The 17,486-nt window shown below is 36.8% G+C and overlaps 1 protein-coding gene across 3 annotated transcripts in view; it reads left to right on the forward strand.

Moving 5' to 3' along the window:
* The window catches only part of NT5C3_1 (5'-nucleotidase, cytosolic III), a 30,598-nt gene that overhangs the window by 9,158 nt on the left and 3,954 nt on the right, over positions 1-17,486 (forward strand). For all 3 annotated transcript variants that reach the window (XM_051209944.1, XM_051209945.1, XM_035732466.2), the window contains 3 exons: positions 274-449; positions 1,302-1,464; positions 4,415-4,621. In XM_051209944.1, the coding sequence (XP_051075428.1) occupies positions 274-449; positions 1,302-1,464; positions 4,415-4,621 (546 nt within the window). The remainder of the gene's footprint in view (positions 1-273; positions 450-1,301; positions 1,465-4,414; positions 4,622-17,486) is intronic.

A 17,486-nucleotide genomic window follows, 5' to 3' on the forward strand; every position in this document is an offset into this window, starting at 1 on the left:
CACTGCTAAATAGCCCCATATCAGGACGAAACAACTGTCCAGTGCTTCCTAGTCTTTTATGGTTGTCTAACTAATGTCAATTCGTGATGTAAGCTGCGAAGTTCAAAACCTAAGCAAGCTCCCTCAAACAATAAATATTTCCGTCCCCTAAATTTCAGTGCTTTCATTTTTTTCTCCAAATTAATTACAGTCAATTATAATAATAAATTGAGAATTATGTATCTGTTTTTAGGTCTCATTTTCATTTATATATCACATTTTATTAAATATTAGCTTATAAGTCTACGGAACAAATACTATCCTATTGAATTGGATAATAATCTTACAGAAAATGAAAAAACCCCGTATATGTTAGAATGGTGGGAATTAGCTCATGAAGTAATTATTGAATGTGGAATACAAAAACACACATTAGAAAGAACTGTTAAGGAATGCCATTTAGTGTTACGGTGAGTAGTTAGTTGTCATGTCTATTATTCTTGTTTTTAAAATAATATATTCATTTTAAATGAATAAATTTCCTTTTGAGGTGATCTAGTAAATTACTTAACCTTCTGGAGATTATTGAGTTTTTGATTGAGATCATGAACCGATTGATATTAAGCCAATTTTCGGAGTTTTATTGAGAAGTCATGACTAGTAGAGCTAATCTGTGTTTGGTAGAAACAGTCATCTACCTCAGTACAATGGAAAATGGTCGCACGATTTCGTGGATTAGTTGAGGTTAGACATTAACACCGTTGGATGCCGGCTCTGGTCTAGAAATTAAGCGTTCGTGCGCGAGACGGAAGGCCCTAGGTTCGAATCCCTCTGGTGGGGTCGTGGATGCGCACTGCTGAGGAGTCCCACGATAGGACGAAACGGTCGTCCAGTGCTTTTAGGTTTTCAACGGTGGTCTAACACCAGTCAATTCATGATTTCATTGAAAGTTGAGTGTTTTAACCAGTTAGTCACAGTTTATTTTGTTACTAAGATATTTTTGTTAATCTAGAATGATTAACACTTCAAAATCATATTATTTCATATGTTAAGCTTAACTTCCATACTTGTCCGTATACATTAGTTTATTCTTAAATCTCAAGTTATTCATGTGTATATTCGGTTTTAAAATCATTCTTTTTTAAAGAGTACTTACTTACGCTTGTTACTCCTCGTGGAGGAGCATAGGCCGCCCACCAGCATTCTCCATCCAACCCAACCATTTTTAAAAAAAAAATATGATTGTTAACAATATTCTGGAACTATATTTCCAATTGTTTCTGTGGTTTTAATTTCAATTTTTTTTTGTTTTATAACTTCAGTGATAAAGTGAGTGAATTTTTCCAATTATTATCGGATCATCATATACCAGTATTGGTTTTCTCAGCTGGACTTGGGGATGTAATTGATTTATGCCTTCATCATGCAAATGTTTTTCATGATAATATGCGTGTTGTTTCAAATTTTATGCAGTTCAATGATGATGTAAGCACTATTTTATTATTATTATTATTATTATTATTACTATTATTATTCTAGTAGTACTGTAATATTTTATCACTCAAGTACCATATTTCTAGGAATCATGAATGACACATAAATATAGCTCAACTATAGATTAATTATATTGTCAGTTTGACAATAAACAACAAACTATTTCATTTTCTACTGGCTAATATTTCATTCGAAACAGTATTTGACTATATTTTCTTGTACAGTGATTATCAAGAGGTTAGTCACGACCTGAGTGTCTCATGATAACACAAATACCCCTCGAAATTTCATTTGTATACCTAACTGACGTGTGTCAACTAGTTTGAAACCCATATATATAAGGTCCCCTCCTGAGTACCTTTAATCAGCTAACAGTTAAATTGTATTTTCATTCTTCGAATAACACTATCTTATATTTGATTAATAATATAATTTTTTTATTCTTAAAGATAATTTACGTCATAGGTTTGCATCAGTTAGAATGTTCATTTAAACCTAACTCAGAATAGTTGTTTCAGCCTTCTTTACGACTCTTCAACAGTGTCTATATATCTGTAACACCACATAAAAGAGACTGATTATATATATATATATATATATATATATATATATATATATATATATACTGGATGAATAATAAGCAGCTCATTCGTTATATCACAATGACTAATGTTTAAAGTACAGAAGACCGAAAACAGCAACGACAATAGACACATATATGGTAAGTTCACATGGAATTAATTATCAAGGTCATAGTTGGAAAAGTACATAGGAAGATAGTAAAATATCTGATCGGATTAAAATGATATATTCAATAATGACCAGGCAAAATCGACTACCTAGTAGTGTGATATGTTTTAATTTTAAAGGCTGTTTATTCTTTAGTGACGATCTAAAGTATTTAAAGCAATTAGTCCCTTGAATAAATCTCTATAGAACAATGAGAAGACGGAGTTGATCTGAAACATGTGATGTATTTGTGCTATACGTTTCGAACAATCTGGTCACACATATACTTGTCAGGGCATTTTACATGTATTTAACAATTTACATGTTTGTATGGACACACATACATAGGGAGGAGTAATCGAACAATGAAATCAAGGGTCGTTGAATGTGTGCCTAGATGGCTTCAAAATCAATGTGCGCCAAATGGTCCGTTCAACGTGTGAGGTAGAAAACCAGGTTCATCGATAGCAAAGCATATAATTGAAACAGAGCACAAAATTGACATTAATACAACTTTTAGAACGTTGTATAGAAATTGTCAATTTTAATTTTTTTATTTTAACACATAGATATTAGTACAAGGAGGCACCAAATACATATGCACCACACAAATCTCATTTGATATGTGTGAGGGCTGTGATACTACCCGGGTGCACAGACTGAAGCAAGTGGTTTACTTGGAGGGCCACACCCGGAGCCTTCGGTCTTAAGGTCTGATCCACAAGGCAGTGGAGCATCGTAGGGAGATGTAGTTCCATGGCAACCGGTGACCGACAATTGGTTCATACGCCATTTGTTTCTTCAGGATACTGGAACCCGTGTGCATCATTGGTTTGGAATGAGGGTTTTCCAACTCCCCTAGGTGAACCCTCCATATCCGTCAACTCGGTTAGAGAGCCGGACATTCGCTTTTCGTCCTCTCAACTTCGTAAACAACAGTAATGCCACGAGAAGACAGTGAGTAGGACTTCCCTGGTAGTGGTTGTACGCACGTTGCCATGTGAGAGCATTTCGAGAGGGAGAGCTGACTCTCCCCACTCTCGGCCGTACCAGGTCATTTGGGGGCATAGAAATTGTCAAGGACGAAGTTTATTGAAGCCTTGGCTATTCGTAAATTTAAATCCCCCTTATATGTACAAAACAATTTGTCGTAACCTTGAATTTACCCTGGTAATCGTTAAGTCATTCTATGGCCTAGGATAGCGGGACAATTCCTTATTCTTTCTATGCGATGAAAAATTGTTTCTCTCCCCTTTGTTACTTTTTTACTTGAACTTTCATTTAATTGACTTTTATTAATTTTCATATAAAATATCGTGACAAGTATATGTGTGACCAGATTGTTCGAAACGTATAGCACAAATACATCACATGTTTCAGATCAACTCCGTCTTCTCATTGTTCTATCGAGGTCGAAAGTATCGAACAAAGTATACCTATCTATTAAATTGTTTTTAAACATAGTTAAGTCATGAATTTGAAAGTTGGCTAATAAATATTATAGGATTTCATTAAATTCAGTGCTAAATTAACTTCCTACAGTGATTTTTCTGTGATTTAACTTAATTAATACATGTAAGGATACACCAAACACCTATTATTACATTTTAAAGAGTGGACGTTGTTAACATATAAGTCTTGTTCTTTCTGATAATTCATTTAAGAGAGGTTAGATGAAATGTTGGTTATGGTAGCCACATGGATAGAATTCGATCAGCACTAGGAAGCATAATATTAATCAATACCCAGTGATCAATTGTTCCGTATAAATATGATCACAATTTACTTCAAATATAGGATGGAAACTAGCATACTAAACCGGTCGGCAAACACTAACAAAAGATAAACAAGCTTTGATTGCGGTTGAGTCAAAAGACACATTGTGAGGAGCTTTGGCTTCAAAAATCACTTGTTCGAAATGTTGAACAATAAATAAAAATATAACAAATGTGTTTCACCAAAATGATTTTAAAAACCAAACTATATACAACAACAATGTGTCTATTCAATTGAATGTACTTTAATTCTCCTATTAATGAAGAGAAATTTATCACTTAATGTATTATATCATTCGTTATGCATACATCATCCTGTTTCAACTTTTACTCACTTTTTTTTCAGTTGGACTCAGTGTATTGTTCTTAATCTAAATGGTAATTTTTAGAAAATATTATCCTTGTCTAACGTTATTATCATTTGTATTGTTCTGTAGGGTAAATTAACTGGATTCAGTTCACCAATTATTCATGTATTTAATAAAACAGCTGGTTCTATTACAAATAATCGTATACCTAAGCGTCCTAATGTTTTATTACTTGGCGATTCTACTGGTGATGTGCACATGGCTGATGGTGCTACTATTGATGATCCAACAGGTCAACTTGGAACAGTATTACGTATTGGCTTTTTAAACGAATCAGTAAGATATGCTTTTTTCCTCCGTCATATATGCGAATGTATACACTAGACCAAACTATTCACAGAAAAAACAATTTACCCATTAAAAGTCACTACATCAATATGCTTCATATCAGAATGGTTTATTTTCAGTATAAGGTTGCGGAGATTATTGAATTTCATTAAAATCATGAACCGATTAAAGGTAGACAACCATTAAAAACTTGAAATCAACAGACGGCCGTTTCGTCTTAGTATTACACTCCTTAACAGTATGCATCTGCGACACCGAAACCGGAAATTTGATCCAAGACCTTCGGTCTCGCTCGCGAACACTTAACCTCTAGATCACTGAGCCACTAACCTCTAATACACAAGTCTGACTTCAGCAAAATCTGACCTAAGGCCTCCTTGCGGCGCTGCTGGGTAGCAGGGGCAACCTCGCTAGCCAACTTAGGCGGTCGACGGAGATCGGAATGATCACCCACTCTGTTGAATTTTTGATCAACTCATATTCTACTTGAGACTCACTTAACCACACCGGGCCACCTGTTGTGTATGCTTATGTACAAAAGGAACGTTAGCTGAAATATTGTTTACCTTATGTCTAATAAAATCAGCCGCCTAATGTATTAAGTCGAAAATATAATAAAAAGATATTGTAGAAATTACTAGGGAGAGGCGACCAATAACCTCCACTGAAAGAATGCTAGTCCAAATGATTGCGAATCACGTCTATTATGTTTCGATGCTATATTATTTAAGAAAATTAGTCGAAATCTCTGCTTCATCCGTATCCCATGTTATCAGACGTTCAACAACAAAACTAATAATAGGCAATAAAGCAGTTGAGTCCGTCGAGTATTTCACTTAACCTAAAAATCTCAGCCGTGGAGGATCGGCGTTTGACGAAACCTCGGTCTGATATTTCCAACTTACTTCACTTACGGTGAAGGCGAGATTCAGTCAGTCAGCTACAACGTAGGACCAGGCACATATGTGCATCGGTCCAGGTTGCCATACCGCGTCAGCACAACAAGATGAACACCGGATTCATAGCAGTAGTTAGGTCAAAGGTGGTAATATATAAGACAAAGATTGCATATAGAGATATAGTACAAGAAGAAAGAATTGGTTCGTAGAAAGAAAGATATAAAGCGATTTTAATCTCATAGTTCAGGGGAAGACAAAGAGTACATACACCGATGCTATTGTGATCGATTCTGAGACATATCACACACACTTTCCAACCATTGGTTACGATAGTCACGCGGACCCCAACCAAGTAGTCTGCATCTACCAACATGGCTCAGACTAGAAGTTAGTGACTTCAAGCACTGATGCCACGTTTTGGTTTGGCCGCCCCTAATTCTCTTCCAACCATCTCCAATACCGGATAGCATTGCGGGTCGTGGTAATCGGTGTTCGGGCATACGTAACACATGGCCCAACCATCTCAGTCGATGAAGATTCATAACCTCATCAACTGATTTACCATCATTCCCTAATACCCTGAGTCTAACCTCACTATTACTTACCCGGTGATCCCAGCAGACGCCAGCAATATTTCTAAGGCATCTGCGGTCAAATACTAATAGCTTACGAGTATCTTCTACTCTTAATGGCCACGTTTCGCAGGCGTAAAGTAGGACAGAACGGACTGCCGCGCAGTATACTCGTCCTTTTATTGATAGACGGATATCTCGCCTTCGCCATAGGTGACGCAAGTTGGCAAAAGCCAAGCGAGCTTTTCGAATCCGTGCTGAGATTTCGTCAGACACCGACTCATTAGAGCTGATCAGACTTCTAAGATAAGTGATGCTGTCAACGCGTTCGACTACTTCACTCCCAATCCTTAGTTCAGGTGTTAACGCAGACCAGTCCTGAAGCAACAACTTGCATTTAGAGGGAGAGAAGCGCATTCCAAACATTCTGGCATTGTTGCTTAGTGCTACCAAAAGACTCTGCATTTTGTCAGCGTCTTCACCAAACAGGACTATGTCATCTGCGTATTCTAAGTCGATAAGTGGACCTCCTGGATGGAGATCAATACCCGAGAACTCAGTCGACGAGAAAGTCATTTCCATCAGTAGATCTATGATGAAGTTAAACAAAAATGGGGAAAGTGGACAGCCTTGACGGACACCACTTGAGGTTGCAAAAGTAGATGACAGTTCGCCATAAGCTTTGACTCGACTAGTAGTGTTCGAGCAAAGAGCCTTTACAAGGTTCATGTACTTCCGAGGTACGCTTTTCAATGACAGACACTGCCACAGAATCTCGCGGTCTACCGAGTCGAATGCTGCTTTTAAGTCGAGAAAGACCATCATTGTCGGACGCCGATAAGTATGCCTGTGTTCTAGAATCTGACGAATGATGAATATGTGGTCGATGCAGCCACGACCAGGTCTGAAGCCAGCTTGAGTCTCTCGTGTTTGTAGTTCACGAGTCTTAGTTAGGCGTCTGATAATTATCGAGGCTAGTATTTTAGATATTATATTAGTTAAACTAATCCCTCTGTGGTTGTCACATGATTTTGACCCTTTCTTATATATTGGGACGATAAGTGATTGTGACCAGTCAGATGGAATAACGTCTAACTCCCAGATCTTAGCTAAAATATTAGTCAACCTAATCGCTAAAATTGGATCACCATCCTTGAAAACCTCTGGAGCCAATCTATCTGGACCAGCTGCCTTTCCTCGTTTCAGATTAACTATAGCCTTTTGAACTTCTGCTAGAGTTGGGGGACCTACTTCAATGTTCCATTCACATTGTCTGGGAATGCAGGGTAGTTGTAGAGTAGCTGAAGGCCAGTTGAACTGTTCTCTAAAATGTTCCGCCCATCGTTCTAAACGTCTGGACTGGGAGCAGATGAGAGTACCATCTTTTTCCGAAATAATCTCACTTACACTTGACTTATTAATTCCAGTTTCTTTTATTAGTCTGTAAAGCTGTCTTGTGTTCCCTATAGTCGCCGCCTTTTCCATCTCTTTTGCTTTCATTGCCCACCACTGCTTACGGTCGTTTCTTAGACTTTTTCTTAACCTAGATCTGATCTGTTGTCGGTCTTCATCATGTTCGGGACCTGATGGGACGAGTTTGCGAGAATCCATCAGTGTGATAGACTTTGAAAAAATCCATTGGTTCTTTGTAACCCTGTGGTTTAAATCACTGATAGATGTCACTGCTGTTTCCACAGCTGCTTGTATGTCTTTCCAAGCAACATCTGGGTCAGCCTCGTCTTCAGAACTACCTAATTGTGAACTTAGTTGTTCTTGGAACCTACTTTTGGTTTTCTCGTTACTCAACTCAGTTCTAACGGGTCTTTTTAATGTGGCTTTTTTGCGTCCAGTGAGGCGCAAGCAGATGCGTGCCCGTATTAGGGCATCACTATGGGATTTGAATCGACAACTGTATCTCTGTGCTAATGTGGCGTGGCAACTCGAACTGATGTATGTACGTACGAAGTTCTACGTTGTTACTGACTGACTGACTGACTGATTAGGGCGTGGTCGGAGTCCAAGCAGGTACTCCAGAATGAGCGACAATCTTCTACCGACCCTCTCCAACGATGACTGATGGCAATATAGTCTATTTGAGTCCATCGTTGGTTTGGTGTAGGGGTCGCCATGTTAGACGATGTCTCTCCTTATGCTTAAAATTTGTGTTTGCTAAAAATAAACGATTGTCTGAGCACAGTTGCAGCAGACGGTCACCATTATCTGTTCGCTGTGCCGGAATGCTAAAATATCCACCTAAATGCTTTTCTGTTTGGTCTAAACTACCTATCTGAGCATTAAAGTCACCCCCTACGAGCACTATGAGCGTTTAGCTTTCTGAAGAAGTTCAGAAAGCTTTCTGTAAAATTCATCTTTCACATAATCTGAGCTGCAGTCAGTGGGAGCGTAGGCAGAAATGACAAAAAGGCAACGACGTGTGTCCCTATCCTTCCGAGTTCTTACGGAGCCGTTTAGCCGAACAGCACATAGACGACTGTTAACGGGGATCCACTCTAGCAGTGCTTGTTCCGCCCTCATGCTTAGTACTATGCCTACACCTGCCAGTCCACGAGAACTGGCCATCGGGTCACCAGATACACGGAGGGTGTATCTCGTTGGCTCTCCGTTTTGCCGAGGTGAGGTCAAGTGAATGACCACACTGGGATCCTGTATGCGTGTTTCAGAGACACAGCATACATCAATGGTACGAGATTCTAGGGTTCTAACCAAGGAAGCCTGCTGACCGATTTGGCATAGGGTGCGTACGTTGAAGGCTCCAATGTGTAGTGTGGAGCGAGGTTTCAGTAGACCTGGGACAGTGTTTTGAGCACTAGAATCGTTGGCTATGGTGACACTCGAGGAGGAAGCCGAAAGAGGAAGTTTAGAGTTGAAAGTCGATGTAGGAGGAATAATAGGAATTGAGGAGGAAGGTTGATTATGAATACAGTGGTCTCGAGTGCTGTTAGAGGTATGAGGGCGGTTATCACTTCCCGGTTGCCCACACCGTGGAAGGGTTCTTCTAGAGGTACCTGAAAAGGAGATTGGATTAAGGGTGGTCTTAGTGACCTGAGAGCGTGACCGCAGTGCCCAAGGGACAACTGCTTGAGGCCAGTCGCGCACGGCCTTTTCGTGGGAGGTTTTTGACGTGTTAGCTCCGTTCTTTAAAGGGCCTTACCGCCGGAGACGGAAATCCGTGAGGTAAGGTTAGGTGTGCAATTTTAGGGTCGACCTTTTCTAACCCCACTCCTCCTTGTGGGGAGGCAGCATCGCTGTCATGTTGGTTGTCTGAAGGGAACACCTTACTGCTGTCACACCTCTGTACAGTCAGCAGTACGACTTCGCCTTCGGACCTTGGGTTTGTTGCTTTTAGTCTTGCCGCTCTTCAACCGACCTGTCTGACATGGTAGGACCTTGAGGAACGCTCGTTCCAGCCAGTATAGCTCGGTTGGGTCATCACGATAGGCAAGCCCGGCCACCACGTCAAGGTAGCAAAAACGGTCGGGGAAGGCGAGATTTCCATCTACCAACAAAAAGAACATTTAAATAATTCATATATTCTGAAAAAAATAATTACAGAATTCACGCCAGTCTACAGGCATAATAAATTTGATTTAAATAATAACATTAGATGTAGAGAACAAACATGCGATAGAAGAAAGTTTTACGTATACTAGTTCAGTAATTGTTTAGGTAGTATATCTATTACAGCGATCCAATGCATCAGCCGGGAACTTTTAATTTTTCTTAAATGGACAGTCTGCTGATTTATGAACGTTGTAATTGAGGTCATTTCGTGTGCCAGATCGAAATTAATGATAATTATCTACAACTAGAGAAAGTAAAATGAAAACAGAGAGCACGGAACAACAAAGCAGTAATTACCAAAATATGTCAATCAGGTCTACCAAAATGCATGTGTCATGTGGCACAGTGATATACTGTTGATGTTATTCAAATTCGTTAAACTTGCTGGGGACGGTGTTAACATAAAGTGACAACAAGTAGGTGGTTTTACTTAGGGAATGCACTAATAAAAATGGCTAAATATTTAAAGTTCCTATAATATTACTTGTGGAATGAGGTATACTTACAGGTGTTAGAACATTCAATGCATTTTCAGAGGAGCAGTATGCATCGATGCAGCGAACAAATAATGGGAGTGATTTTATCGTACAGATAGATTGTTGTAGGTTATTCCAGAGTCTAGAAAATTTACAGGTAAAGTAATTCATATAAAGAGATGATTTAGAATAAGTTTGTTTCACTAGTGACAAGGAATTACAGATGTCATGATAAGAAATTTCTGCATATTGAATCACGTGATTGGATGTAAAGGATAGTTTATTAAGTAGTTTGAAGAAAAAGATAAGATTAAGTTTGAGTCTCCTCTTCCATAAAGGGTCTAGCCCAAGTTTATTACATCTAGAATTATAAGTTAAGGTACAATCAGCTTCAAGAATACGAAGTGTAAATCATCTCTGTACTGATTCCAGCCTTAATCTATCCTTTATGCGCGCACTGCTAAGAATAGACGTGCAATATCTCCTTCACATGCATGAAAATTAATAAGGCTATAAATACCCTTAAGCTTTCGAGAGGTCATGGAGCAGACGGGATTTCATCTTTTCTCTAAAAATATTGTGGTCCAGATATTCCACTTCTTCTTCTAAAGCTGTTTACTCTCTCCATGGAAACTGGTTCTCACCCTTACTGTTGGAAAACCGCGTAAATCATACCACGTTACAAATTTGGAGATAAGACTGACATGAACAATTATCGGCCGATAAATATTACTCCAGTTATCTCTAGGATTATGGAAAAAATTATAAGTGATGAACTTTCCAACTATTTACTCGCTGGTAAATTTATCAATGCTACTCAATATGGATTTCTTAAAAATCAGTCTTGCATGACATGTCATTTTGACTTCTTCAATTTAGTCTATTCTCTACGTAGCCAAGGATATCTAGTCTTAGTGCTATATCTGGACATTTCTAAAGCCTTCGACACGGTTGGCCACCAAGTTCTTATAGGTAAACTCGCATCTTATGGGATTCAAAATCCTTTGCTAGCTTGGTTTGATTCCTTTCTCAGCAATCGACATCAAATAGTTAAAATTAACTTTTCATTATCTAACGCTGTCCCTGTTAGAAGTGGTGTAATACAAGGTAGTGTCTTAGGCTCTTTGCTCTTTTTAGTGTTTATCCATGATATTTGTGAAAGTTTTTGTGTGGGTAAGCCCTTTCTATATGCAGATGATCTTAAAGTAGTATATTCATTTTCTCCACATGAGCTGGAAAATATGCAAAATTGCATCAGCGTGAGGCTTAATACGGCTAAATGTAGATGGATATGCTTCGGCGATACATCACTCAACCTAGACATTACCATAAATGGAGAAGTGTTATCTAGGTTAGATACAGTAGTAGACTTAGGTACTCCCAAGACTTGTCATTTACAGAACAGATATTGAAACAGACCTCCAAGTCTTAACGTCTAGCAGGTTACATAACTCGAAACCTTCAGAACAATGAGTCACGTATTTTAATGTACAAAGTTTGTGTTCGACCACTTGTAGAATATTGCACGTCTATTCTTAGCAGTGCGCGCATAAAGGATAGATTAAGGCTGGAATCAGTACAGAGATGATTTACACTTCGTATTCTTGAAGCTGATTGTACCTTAACTTATAATTCTAGATGTAATAAACTTGGGCTAGACCCTTTATGGAGGAGGAGACTCAAACTAAATCTTATCTTTTTCTTCAAACTACTTAATAAACTATCCTTTACATCCAATCACGTGATTCAATATGCAGAAATTTCTTATCATGACATCTGTAATTCCTTGTCACTAGTGAAACAAACTTATTCTAAATCATCTCTTTATATGAATTACTTTACCTGTAAATTTTCTAGACTCTGGAATAACCTACAACAATCTATCTGTACGATAAAATCACTCCCATTATTTGTTCGCTGCATCGATGCATACTGCTCCTCTGAAAATGCATTGAATGTTCTAACACCTGTAAGTATACCTCATTCCACAAGTAATATTATAGGAACTTTAAATATTTAGCCATTTTTATTAGTGCATTCCCTAAGTAAAACCACCTACTTGTTGTCACTTTATGTTAACACCGTCCCCAGCAAGTTTAACGAATTTGAATAACATCAACAGTATATCACTGTGCCACATGACACATGCATTTTGGTAGACCTGATTGACATATTTTGGTAATTACTGCTTTGTTGTTCCGTGCTCTCTGTTTTCATTTTACTTTCTCTAGTTGTAGATAATTATCATTAATTTCGATCTGGCACACGAAATGACCTCAATTACAACGTTCATAAATCAGCAGACTGTCCATTTAAGAAAAATTAAAAGTTCCCGGCTGATGCATTGGATCGCTGTAATAGATATACTACCTAAACAATTACTGAACTAGTATACGTAAAACTTTCTTCTATCGCATGTTTGTTCTCTACATCTAATGTTATTATTTAAATCAAATTTATTATGCCTGTAGACTGGCGTGAATTCTGTAATTATTTTTTCAAAGTATATACATTATTTTTATGCTAATGGTTGTCGAGACCTTATCATTACATGACTATCAACTACCGTTATTCCAGTTTATAGCAGATGCATGTTTGAATGCGTTGATAATCAGATCATTCCGATTATTCGAACTATCAGGAGCTCTGTATATACATCCAATTAGTAGACTATGATTCAAGTTGTTGACTGATATCCAGACTGATTTTGGTAAACTATTCAGGACACTATATTCCAATTTAATAGTTGTTAGGGTATTCAAAGCATATATAATGAAACCACCTCCTCGCTTAGTTTTCTGTCACAGCGATAGAGTCGATAGCTCTGGTATTTAATTCTGAATCAAATACTGCTTGAGAGCACCATGTTTCAGTGATAAGTGTGAAAGAAGGCTTGGTTAGAAAAGCTAATGTTCACAAGGCTGAAATTTTGTTGAGAAGTGAACGTGCATTGATAAGTAATAAGTTTAAAAAGGGAGTATGGAGTGTAAAAAACCGAGAGCTTCCCTATTGATGTTGTGTATTTTAGATTTGCACAGACTGTGGTTTATTATGTTTGACTGATCATATAGGCTATCGCTTGAACAAACTGCAGTGCTAGTGGGACCAGGGATTTCTGAAGGCCAAAAAATCATTATTTTAATAAAGTGGATTAATTTGTTGAACTTCACTAGGCGGACATTTACGACAGGCACCTGTTAGTTGGAGTTGGGTTGGTGGTAAGTAACCTAGTAGTCCATCTTGCCCAAAGGGGAGTGTTGAGAAAAGTTTATTATTTAAAACGTTTGAGGGTAACGGTGGGGCACGTTGGTTCACTGCGGTCTGTCTAATATTAGGCCTGCTTACGTAATGATTGTAGTGGCCGTCTTGTGAGACGTTCGAATCACGTGTGCCTTTATAACCTCCCCTACGATGCTTAGGGTAAAGCAGGGTGTCGGGAAGTATATTCTTATTTGTATTTGATAGTCATCGTTATACTTTTGTTATTGGGTCTAGAACCAGGACGTTTTGTACATACATTCTTCTTACGTGGCACAGACTTTAATCTTGACAGTGTTTTTAGGAGCTGTCGCATTTTACTATACAATACTTCACTCTGTTTCATTTCATGGAGATCATCGAGATGGTTCAAAGTCTTTCGCAATGATACGAATACATTCACTCTTTCTCTTACCTTACATTCTAATTTTCCAAATTCTTATTTTCTTTTCATTACGCAGATTTATTCTTCCTTGTCAAATCGTATTCTCTGTACCTAGCATTTTGCACTGCCATGGAGATTATCAATACTTATATAATTCTGATGTCCTACTTTACTGATTTAGTGAAGTAAATTCAATCGATGCACAAATATGCTAGGTTCTGCGTTCCGTGTAACTGATTAATATCCCTGTTATATATAGAGCTTTAGATTCTTAATATACCGTGTACTACTTCAACACTCGAAATCTAGAACCCGATCTTGGTCAGTGAGTTGTTGATAAATTCAAGCTCCTGACTTAGAGTATCTACTGTACAGATTTTTTAGCTCTGCTAGTGAGACATCTAACCAAATTTCTCTTGTAGCGGATAGGTGTGAAACTGCAGAAGTGAGTATATTGGCAGGCAGAGAAGATTCTTCTATACACGCTTCTACTTAATGTGCCATCACTTCGTCTGCTTAGTTTGACGTCAAGGAAGTTCAGCTTTTCGTCATACTCGCTTTCACCAGTGAAACTGATCGCTGAATGAACACTGTTGAATTGTTCTAGGAGTTTATCCTTACTGGTGTTTTTATTTACGATAATGGAAGTGTCGTCAATGTAGCGGCAATATAAATCAAACTTCTTAATAGTCTCATTAAGAGGTCCATTCTCTAACTTTGCTAGGAAGAGATTAGCTAAAATCGGGCCTAGAGGTGAGCCCATGGCTATCCCGTCTATTTGTCTATAATAAGTATTGTTGAAGACAAAATGGACATTCAGCGTGCATCTTAAGAGCAGTTCCTTTAGACTATCGTCAGGCAAGCCAATGTTGATTTGTTTTTCTGATATTCGCTTGCATATAAACTCAATAGTCTCTATAAGCGGTACGTTGGTGAACAAAGATACTACATCCACTGAGATCATATTTTTCATACTAACATTAATATTTTCCACTTTGGAGGTGAAGTCGAAGACATCTTTTATACTATTTCTAACAACTGATTTGTGTAAAGGTTCTAAGATTCGTACTAGCCACTTTGCAATTTTGTGGTAGGGAGAATTGTACATATCTAGAGCTGGGCGTAGAGGAAGACCCGGTTTATGTACTTTAGGCAAACCATAAAGTCGTGGTGTAAATGATCCAGTCGGCTTAATTGAATCGTGAATCTCGGTTGTAATTATTCCCTTTTTCTTTAGATCCTTAAGGAAATTGGTCAATTGTCTTTCTACTTTATTATTGATGTCACCATTACTAGTAATTTTCTGAAATTTGCTAGGATCGCTAAGTATTGTTTCCATTTTTCCCATGTAATCATTTTTGTTCATGAGAACTACACCTCCTCCTTTATCTGGTTTGCTTATGATCAGAGTTTCATCTTTTCTTAGTTTCGTTAAAGAGTCTCGATGCTGCTTGTTTAGTAGGTGATTTGTGGTACCCTTACTATTCTTATATTGTTGGCAGCTATCAACTAATGTGGTATTAAATCGAGCAAGATCCTCCAACGAGGTAGGAATCAAGACAGTCGTTCGTGAAAATAAATTCTCAAATTGTACATCAGTATCTAATTGGTTGATTCTATGCCTACTATCACCTACTAAACAAGCAGCATCGAGACTCTTTAACGAAACTAAGAAAAGATGAAACTCTGATCACAAGCAAACCAGATAAAGGAGGAGGTGTAGTTCTCATGAACAAAAATGATTACATGGGAAAATGGAAACAATACTTAGCGATCCTAGCAAATTTCAGAAAATTACTAGTAATGGTGACATCAATAATAAAGTAGAAAGACAATTGACCAATTTCCTTAAGGATCTAAAGAAAAAGGGAATAATTACAACCGAGATTCACGATTCAATTAAGCCGACTGGATCATTTACACCACGACTTTATGGTTTGCCTAAAGTACATAAACCGGGTCTTCCTCTACGCCCAGCTCTAGATATGTACAATTCTCCCTACCACAAAATTGCAAAGTGGCTAGTACGAATCTTAGAACCTTTACACAAATCAGTTGTTAGAAATAGTATAAAAGATGTCTTCGACTTCACCTCCAAAGTGGAAAATATTAATGTTAGTATGAAAAATATGATCTCAGTGGATGTAGTATCTTTGTTCACCAACGTACCGCTTATAGAGACTATTGAGTTTATATGCAAGCGAATATCAGAAAAACAAATCAACATTGGCTTGCCTGACGATAGTCTAAAGGAACTGCTCTTAAGATGCACGCTGAATGTCCATTTTGTCTTCAACAATACTTATTATAGACAAATAGACGGGATAGCCATGGGCTCACCTCTAGGCCCGATTTTAGCTAATCTCTTCCTAGCAAAGTTAGAGAATGGACCTCTTAATGAGACTATTAAGAAGTTTGATTTATATTGCCGCTACATTGACGACACTTCCATTATCGTAAATAAAAACACCAGTAAGGATAAACTCCTAGAACAATTCAACAGTGTTCATTCAGCGATCAGTTTCACTGGTGAAAGCGAGTATGACGAAAAGCTGAACTTCCTTGACGTCAAACTAAGCAGACGAAGTGATGGCACATTAAGTAGAAGCGTGTATAGAAGAATCTTCTCTGCCTGCCAATATACTCACTTCTGCAGTTTCACACCTATCCGCTACAAGAGAAATTTGGTTAGATGTCTCACTAGCAGAGCTAAAAATCTGTACAGTAGATACTCTAAGTCAGGAGCTTGAATTTATCAACAACTCACTGACCAAGATCGGCTACCCCATTGCCTTCATTAAGAAGTACATGTATGACATAATGAAGAAGTCGGAGATTTCGACTGTTCGTAAGAAACTATTATTATTATTATTATTATTATTATTATTATTATTATTATTATTATTATTATTATTATTATTATTATTATTATTATTATTATTATTATTATTATTATTATTATTATTATTATTATTATTATTATTATTATTATTATTATTATTATTATTATTATTATTATTATTATTATTATTATTATTATTATTATTATTATTATTATTATTATTATTATTATTATTATTATTATTATTATTATTATTATTATTATTATTATTATTATTATTATTATTATTATTATTATTATTATTATTATTATTATTATTATTATTATTATTATTATTATTATTATTATTATTATTATTATTATTATTATTATTATTATTATTATTATTATTATTATTATTATTATTATTATTATTATTATTATTATTATTATTATTATTATTATTATTATTATTATTATTATTATTATTATTATTATTATTATTATTATTATTATTATTATTATTATTATTATTATTATTATTATCAGCTTTATTCAATATTATTATTTTGGTACAATATAGAATTCTCAGCGTAAAGTATTTCAACAAGTTTCCGTTTCTTTCTTCTTCGTCGGTCCTGGCGATAAATATTAAGTGATCGCCAGTTAGATGTTAGCAGTTCAGTAAATGAACATCTAAATAATGTGCATTCTTTTCGCTGTATATTGCCAGCAACCACATTGGCTCTAATTGAGTTTTTTGTAACTTTGACAACGAAAGGTTGTACACTTTTCAGAAACCCAGCAGAATAGGTTATGCGATTAATAAACATAATGATATATTAAACCAACCAAAAATA

Source organism: Schistosoma haematobium, chromosome 1 (genome assembly GCF_000699445.3).
Source record: "Schistosoma haematobium chromosome 1, whole genome shotgun sequence".
NCBI lineage: Eukaryota > Metazoa > Platyhelminthes > Trematoda > Strigeidida > Schistosomatidae > Schistosoma > Schistosoma haematobium.